Source organism: Pocillopora verrucosa, chromosome 13 (genome assembly GCF_036669915.1).
Source record: "Pocillopora verrucosa isolate sample1 chromosome 13, ASM3666991v2, whole genome shotgun sequence".
NCBI classification, from domain to species: Eukaryota; Metazoa; Cnidaria; class Anthozoa; order Scleractinia; family Pocilloporidae; genus Pocillopora; species Pocillopora verrucosa.
In genome coordinates, this window is record NC_089324.1 from 17,206,841 (window position 1) to 17,215,549 (window position 8,709).

An 8,709-nucleotide genomic window follows, 5' to 3' on the forward strand; every position below is an offset into this window, starting at 1 on the left:
GTTTTTTGAAGCCATGGTGTTTTACTCTGTGTCCTTTTTTCCCCAACCTTTAGTAAGTATTCAAAAACTGAAAGATCAGAACTCCAAGTTTTAAGATTGATACCACATGTCTTTCATTTTTTTTAATTTTCAATCCTAAATTAACCTCTGTAAACCTACAGAACATCCACAGGAAAATACATGTTCCCTCTGTCTTTAAACCAACCAGTTCTGCTCTATAAAATTGAAGAAAGTTTGGGTACAGACGAGTTTCAAAAGTAGGAAACTTCATTCCACTTTCAATTGTATCTGTGTGGAATTGAAATAAAAGTGAGTGGAAGAGTTATACCGTGAGTGGATGAGAGACTGGAAACCAGCTGGTAATTCCAAATTCAAAATGGCGTCAAAAATTCGTGGAGTTCTAATCGATCTTAGCGGCACAATTCACGTTGAAAATTCAGTAATTCCCGGTTCTATACAAGCTCTAAAAAGGTATGGTAGAACTGTGGGCAAAATTTCCGCACAGCCCCATACATCATTATACATCCATATATGGGGCTTTATTTTTCAGTGTATCACCAGTAAGATGTACATGCATAATTAAGTATGGGGCTGTGCGGAAATTTTTCCGAACTGTGACTCATTTAGGTTGTTCAGAAGTTATATTTTTCTTCTAGAGTCATAGATCACATTGTTAATTTTGTCCATCACTACGCGCCGTATTTTTTGCACAATTTGTTATTTTATTTATTTGTTTTCGTAGACTTCGAGAATCTGGCGTTACTGTCCGATTCGTTACCAACACTACAAAAGAATCAAAGGGCACCTTACTGAAGCGTTTGACTGGCATAGGATTTGATATAAAAGCAGAGGAAGTTTTTACTTCACTGACTGCAGCTCGTCGCCTAATTGATCAGAGAAGCCTGCGTCCAATGTTGTTGTTGCAATCGGACGCCATTGAAGACTTTAAAGGTGTTGACGTGAATGATCCAAATGCTGTAGTAGTAGGACTTGCTCCTGATTGTTTCAATTATGAAATTTTGAACAAAGCATTCAGGTACAGATTTGTTGTTGGAAATCGGCACCGTGCCCCCCTCTCACCCCATTCTCTGTCCTCCTATTTCTTCCTAACCCCCCCCCCCTCCTAACCAAGAACCAAGCTCTCTTTCATATTCTACATGGCCCAAGTGTTGGAAAATTACTTCAAAGTTGTACTCTTGAGTTACTGGAGAGTACAAGAGTTTAAAAAAATCGATGAAAACTTAATGATTACAATGATGTACAAGTAAATTACTTTATTTTAGAAACAAACCTCATTTGCAGTTTCCTCTAAAATAATAATAAGACAAGAACCATTAAGTGATTATACCTGGGTTATTAAAAGCTTTACTGGCAGAATAATTCTACGGAGAGTGGCTCATAAAGGGAAGGGGGAGGGGGGGAGTGTAGGTCCAGAACAAAATTTTTCAGTTTTTATCATTATTATGGATCAACGGGATGTGCACTTGTATAGTTATAAAATGCTGATATAGGACTTCCCCCTCCCCTTTCACTGAATAGTCTTGTAGAATAAACTTGTATACTTTCACTGTCACTCTGCTTCAATGTTACTCATTTAATTTTTTGCAGGCTTTTGCTGGAAGGTTGCCCTCTCATCGCAATTCACAAGGTGCGATACTACAAAAAAGGGGATGGACTGGCACTAGGTCCAGGCCCCTTTGTCACTGCTCTTGAATTTGCAACAGATGTCAAAGCTGAAGTTGTTGGCAAACCACAAGCTTCCTTTTTTAGACAGGCACTGAGTGAAATTGGCTGTGATGTACAATCTGCAGTCATGATTGGAGATGTAAGTTACTTAGCTTTTTACTATGAGCCGATGGATTAGCATAAATTGGCTCCTCGTACTCAATTTTTTGACAATAAGTTTGAAAGTATTCTTGTTTCATTGCCTTGTGGAGTAAAATCTAAAATGAACCTGTTCAATTTTTCATGTCCAATTTGAAGTACACAGTGGTCTGCATGCTAGCACAAAGAACTCTTTTATCAATTTTTGTGGAATTGAGCTCTGGCTGGGTCATTGTGTTGTGTTCTCTTTTAATCCCATATTACCGGTACTTCTTAATTAACAGGATGCAAGGGATGACATTGGTGGAGCAGAATCCATTGGGATCAAAGGATTTCTTGTTCAAACAGGTATACAAAAAATGAAACCCCTTTTTTTAATAAATGTTTATAAGGTTGAAATTGATATCTTTTTCATCAATGTTTCAGGTAAATACCGAGATGGCGATGAACATCACCTTGAAAAGCCTCCCTTTGCAGTCTGTAAAGACTTCTCTGCAGCAGTGGATCAAATACTTGCATTGTTATGATGTTGCTAAGGGAAGATCAGTTAGGGCATCATAACTCATGTCAAGCAGACTGAACTCTAATTGTACAAGAATTCAAGTTCTTGGAGGTGTTTCTGCTATTCTAGAGGTTTTGTGCAAATTTGCTATTAGCACAAAAGGAGTGAAGGATGGACTGACAATTGTTGGGTCATGAAAGTGGAATGATATTAAAAGTGGGATAACATTATCAGCATATTTCACTATCCCTTTTTACAAAATTGGAAGATATGGTGACTAAATAGCTGATGTGCTGGACTTCTGTTCAAAAGGGTCAGGTGTGAGACCTGATCAGTTCATTTTGTTATGTTCTTAGACAAAACACTCTACAACACAACACTTAAAAACACAGTGCCTCTTCTGCCCAGGAATATAAATGGCTACTGGTGAAGTGTCAGGGAAGCCTAATGAATTGTTGGGATAACCCTAGGTGGTTCACATAATTTCTGAGTGTTAGCTCATGATGTCTACTTCCTGAGAATAGGCTCCAAAGTCTTTTAGCAGAGGCTTGTCATCTTGAAAAATATTCCTCTAGGTAGTTTAAGAGTATTTGTACTTTCACTGTGTTACACCAACTCCAAAGTGAGTTCCGTCAAAACTGTGAACACCCATTGTCATATTAAAGCTATCAAACAGACTGATGTTGTGGCGATTGCAGTATTTTCGCAGATTTTCATTGAAAGACAAAATGGCTGGATTTCCTTGGTCACGGTGATAGTTTATTGGTTTTAAAGGACCCATAGAATGAGTTGATAACCATATAAGGTGTGGCCAACCACTTTTGGATGTTGAAACTAATTTTACTGCAGGCTCAAGGTAGGATTGAATAACAGCTGATGCGTTAAAGTTGTTGTGGATGCCAATTCCCATGAGAACAATAGAACCAACTTTGTTCAAGAGTTTTCTGATTGCAAGAAAGGCAAGTTGTGCCAGCTCAACTTTGTAAGCTTTCACATATGAAATTTGAAACCTTGCCCAGCCATCACAGAAGTTTGGATTGTCCATAATGTCACGCCATGTCATAGCTGTGTGAACGTGACAGATGCTGTCAACAAACTGGCTGTCACCTTTACAAATGTCACGCATTTTAGGTGGTGTTTGAATTTCAATGCGCCATATAAGGGGTCATTGGTGAGAAGGATGACCATAGCTGAGAAAAAATGCCGCACAAGTGAATCGCCAACGAAAGTCACGCTACTAACTCCGCGTGACAATGACTCACAAGCCGCAGATTGCGTGAAGTTCCTTACTTGGCAACCATTATGTGGCTTCCACTGCGCAAGTTCAGCGGAGATGAATGATCTATAATTTATGCAGCTTGAACAGTTGCAGAATTTATCGCCATGACCACACCAGCCCGTGTTTCCATGACAGCAATAGTATTGGCTGTCAGTGTCACACTGTGCTTGTACATCTAAGACGTAAGGCCTTTCTGCCTTTCTTGTCCTACGCGGGAGAGGAAACAACGGTCCACAACGGAGATCGCCGTGAAACAAACGTTCAGGCCAGCCTTTGCGTTCTCTTAACATCATATCGTGTCTCCGTCTGTTGCGTATCACATCATCGCTAACGTTTCGTCGTTCCCATTTTCCTTTAGTCAACGTTTTAAACGCGCCTCGACAGCGCAATTGTGCGGACTGGGGATGAGGAGGGTGGAAGGGTGTTCGCAGTTCATGTTTCATGTAACAGGAAAAGTAATATACGTATAATAAAGTTGTGATGAAGAGAAATACTGTGCAACTCTGACGACAGCAACACCAGGGTTCCCCTAGGGAAAGAAACCGTAGTTAGGAAATAATTAAAACCGTCTACAAACGATCTGTTAGATTTTTAATCCTGCATGATGGGCCCGAGTTCCCCATTGCTCCTTAATATAAGTTGATCAAAGTAGTTCCTTAAAAAGAGAAAGTGAAAGGGCTCTATCAACGGACCATAACTTATCAGTCAAACGTTCACTTCTATTAGGAGAGAGAGTTATTACCCGTTCCAAAGGAAATTTGAAATTTTGTCGCTGAACCAAAACGTTCCGCAGCAGTGTTCCATGTAAGCTAATTATTGTCCCGAGCCTTCGGTTGCATCACTTGTCCGGACAATTTCACGAGGTTAGCGTGCGAGTAGCGGAGGCAGGAAAATCTAGTTTACGTTACGCGCACAGAACGCGTGTTGACCAATTCAGCAGTCATGATGCCGGGCCAACGAGAGGGTCGCTTGTGAACATAGTTCGCCGGATTTTCCCTGCCTTTCTAGTTGGCTTATAGATTTGTTGCACTCTCACACAAATTCTTATTGAGTTGATTCATTGACCTTATTCCCAAACTGTTTCGATGGCCACCGACACTCTGAAATTATTTTCTATGGGCTAGCGTAAATTGCTATAAAATTTCACTGCACCGCCTGTAGTTCGCTTTTCCGCAAAGTGCGCGAAATATTAAGAGCTTGGGCTCATACCACTTCGTTTTGGAGGGCAGAAAAACAAAATACGATGCAGTGATTGCAAAAATAGGCTAATAACTTTCGCAATGTTTACCAATAATTGCTCAAAAGACAACCCTTTTTTTTACAAGACTACTTTCTTTTGCGTTTTATTTGTTGGAATGAGCAGTCCTGTTTGAAATAAATGTTATTAGTTATTTCCGGCGCCTCAAACATCTCTGTAAAAAGTTTTTAAGACTATTATTTTGTTTTCATAAATTTGCATCTTTGGCTAGACGGTGTTCAAGTGATTAAAATTTAAACTGTCTCAGGGTAATTTGTAGATGTTCGGATTCACATGTGTGTCTATATAGATTCACAGAATCAATGTTTCCTGACATACCTTCATCACACACCGTGATCTTCCTGTGTCGGCATCAAACCAATCGAAGGAAATTTTTCAAGCAAACGGAGCCCGATTTATCCTAAAGGGACGCGTAACTTCATGTCGATCGGTGAATTCCATTTGAACGGGTTGACTCATGGCTTTGAAAATTTGTTATGAACAATGCTTTTGAACTATGCGATAAATTTTTGAATAGTTTTGCTCAGATGAAGCAATCAAACTCTCGAACTCCGTGCGCCTTTGACAACCGTTTGATTGCTTTTTGAAAATTTTTCGCCGCCTTTAGGACACTTGGTGTTTCACCAGTGACAAAAATTATGCACCCCATTTCACTCACCTGTTTAAACTTTTTGTCATCCATCACAGTCGATGCTTTTCCATGGGTTTGAATCCTTGACCGTTAACTTAGCAACGCCAGCTCTGCTAACTTAACTTGTTCATAGAACCGCCGAGGCCCTCTAACGTACCAAGCATCGTTAGTTTTCCCAAATGAAAAACTCGTCACACGATAAGAAAAATTCAACTTTGTCAAACCAGCTTCGTCAAGCGGATAACAGCCACACGTTCCGTGAAGGTTTTAATGTCGTTTCACTGTGATTCACAACGAAAGGCTGTTGAATATTTTATCAAAACTCCCTATGTAAAACAACGGGGGTCTCTACGACCCCAGCCCTTGGCTGATGTGTGGTTATATCCTATATTCATCCCTGACGCAAGCTGCTCCTCTCATAACAGTTTGTGGTTACCTTCAAACAAACATGCTGGTTGCTGGTGTTTTCTCTGACAGTCTCCATGAATATCAAGAACCCGCTGACGGGAAATATTTCCCGATTCACTTGGAAAACCACAGCTGGTGCCTCCATGGTTTTCTAAGGGCAAGCGAAGCAAAGTAAATGGTACCAGTTGACTCGTTGACGCTGTTTTAAAACAATCACTTTGTATTCAAAACAAAAACATTTTCAGAAGGCCTCATTGGTTCAACAAGGAAACAGACACTTAACGCTCAGTCCTGTAATGCTTTTAGTTCAACTTGTGATGAGGTACCGAGGATTCATCGGTGAACGAAGAAGGCGATTCTTTCCGACAAGTCTTCGTGTACACTCCCGACCATCTTCGGAAGGTTACGAGTGCTTTTATAACAAATTCTGATCAATTTTTATTTCAAATTTGTCCATTGTTTAGCCATTTGTCTGCGAATTCAACTATTCAGTTCGATTGACTCGCATACATCCTTTTATTAGCGAACGTGGTTCGGAAAGCCACGATTGCCTTGGCGAATTTTGCTAGTTTTCGTATCAAGTTCGGAAAGCCACAATGGTCGGATCGTGGAAGTATCATTATGGAGTCAATATGTCGGTCATAGAGTGTGTGAGTTTTTTTTTTTTGTTTTGTTTTGTTTCCTTGTGGGACAGAATAATCATTCCATAATTTTTCCTTTGCAATTTTCTACCGAAATTCTTTTATTCCGTCCTTTACAGAGCATAGGAGACTGGATGAATGCCTAATGATTCTTCAAGGCCTCTTTATTCTATGCTAATCTTGAATATTTTGAAGAGTTAAGTTTGTTTGCTGAAGCATTCTTGTCTCACTGAGTCACTAAGCTTTAGCGATGAGTCACGTTCGACATACAACAGAGCGGAGAGGTCAAAGCAAACCAGCTGAATTCTTACCGGAACAATTAGAAAGATTGGGACAGATGCGAAGAGATTTAATTTTTTATTTTAAGTGCTTGAGAGAATATCGTAAACGATGTATAAACAAAGTGATCAATATTTCTTAATCTAAGTGGCAAAAAGCCAAATGCAAAAAACAGTCAGGGAATTCATCAACATTCCTTGCTTAAGCTGTAAGAACACAACAGATTTGTCTGTGTATGTTGTTAAGATTTTACCGTTTTGAGTCAGTGCGCTTTCAAATAAAATTAAAGCGAATCTCTCTCCTGTGTGGGTGTGTTTTAACTCGGGCGGAAAACCGAACTCTGTAAAGGAAGCAACTGATTTAAAAGGTGTACGTTCATATATGTTTTCTTTCCGCACTCCATGTACAGTATAAACAAACTAGTGTTACGATCCAAACACAAATTGAATTTGCAGGTTCGAGCATTGCTTGGCTAAAATCGTTTACCTTTGGGTTAGAAAAAGACAGTCTTTAACCCTGCTTATTGACTGCTAAGCGGCGAAGGTTAATGCCTCATTAGGATCAGAAAAACTTTTATTCGAAAGATGAAGGGATGAATTTAACTGACAGAAATGGCTGGAGATTTCACCTCGAACCGCAGTATTGGAATAATCATCGTGGAAGTTTTGGTTTGTGCTCTGATTGATGGGTTGTCTCTCTTCGGAAACGTGTTAGTATCTTTGGCTGTGATTCGCAGCCCAAAGCTGCGCACTTCAACAAACATGTTCATACTCGCGGTAGCCATCGCTGACATTCTTATGGCATTAATCTGCATCCCTATAACTTGCGGGATACTTGTATCAGAAGCCTGGATCAACACAAGTGTCCTCTGTGATATTCAGGGATTTTCTATCCGCACTCTGGCTTTCATGTCAATAGGCACTTTGGCGCTAACGGCTATTAACCGCTTTTTTCGAGTTGTGAAACCTGTCATCTACAGACGCTTCTTCACAAGAGAAACTCTCTGCTTCTAATTGGGACGATGTGGTTATTGATCGTCGCCTTTTACGCAACTTTGCTTCTTAGCAAAGCGAGTTACATTCGTTACGAACCTAGTTACGCACCTTGCGCAGTTGCGCACAGATTTATGCAAACATTGGTGGAATTTGTGTTTGTTGTTCTAGCTTTCATAGTTATCGTTGTGAGCTACACTCTTGTCTTCAACAGAATACGAAGACATCATCTTTCGTTTGTTTCGTCTCTGGTCGGCCAACAACGGAATTCGAGTATCTCCGTAGAAGAAATAAAAATTTCCAAGCTTCTTTTCATGACTGTGCTCGGATTTGCCATTTGTTGGATGCCAAGTTTAGTAATTATCACAATGGACCGTATATCACCCGACACCACCCCCCCAAGACGAAGGACTTGCTCTGCACATACCTCAACTATCTAAGCGCGGCCTTAAACCCTCTAATATACGGCGTCATGAATCGTTCCTTCAGAGCAGAATATAAAAAGGATCCTTCTCTGTCGCAAGAACCAGATTGACGTAGCTCAAAATGGCACCAAAAGTCTTCGGACATTTACAAACACTGCACGCGCAGCAGTGATCTGGAAACGAGCCACAGAGAACAAGACGGAAACGGCAAAAGTCGCATTCGCGTCGAACAACCAAAATGACTGTAAGAAAACGTCACACGAAGAAAGAGAGGATTCTCTCTTGCAGCGCTTACGAAGATCTTCAGATTGTTCAGGGGTGATTTCGTTTTCCCATATTTCTCGTACTTCTACACCAACTTTAGAGTGACGAGTTTCAGTAGAAAAAATATTGTATTGCGTTTGCGAGACAAAAAATTATGTGCATCCGTGGTTGCCTCGCTAGCAGCAATCTTCAAAGAAATTATAATT

At 40.3% G+C, this 8,709-nt stretch overlaps 1 protein-coding gene and 2 pseudogenes across 1 annotated transcript; 2 read left to right on the forward strand and 1 right to left on the reverse strand.

Annotated features, from left to right (window-relative positions):
* Window positions 1-364: 364 nt before the first annotated feature.
* On the forward strand, window positions 365-2,836 carry LOC131797425 (haloacid dehalogenase-like hydrolase domain-containing protein 2). The gene is made up of 5 exons (XM_059115048.2): window positions 365-471; window positions 743-1,036; window positions 1,609-1,825; window positions 2,109-2,172; window positions 2,251-2,836. The coding sequence occupies exons 1-5, from the start codon at window positions 377-379 to the stop codon at window positions 2,349-2,351; spliced, it is 771 nt and encodes a 256-aa protein (XP_058971031.2). The 5' UTR covers window positions 365-376; the 3' UTR covers window positions 2,352-2,836.
* A 41-nt stretch (window positions 2,837-2,877) lies between these two features.
* On the reverse strand, window positions 2,878-5,541 carry LOC136277663 (uncharacterized; annotated as a pseudogene).
* Window positions 5,542-7,392: 1,851 nt separating this feature from the next.
* On the forward strand, window positions 7,393-8,612 carry LOC136277882 (melatonin receptor type 1C-like; annotated as a pseudogene).
* The last annotated feature ends 97 nt before the right edge of the window (window positions 8,613-8,709 follow it).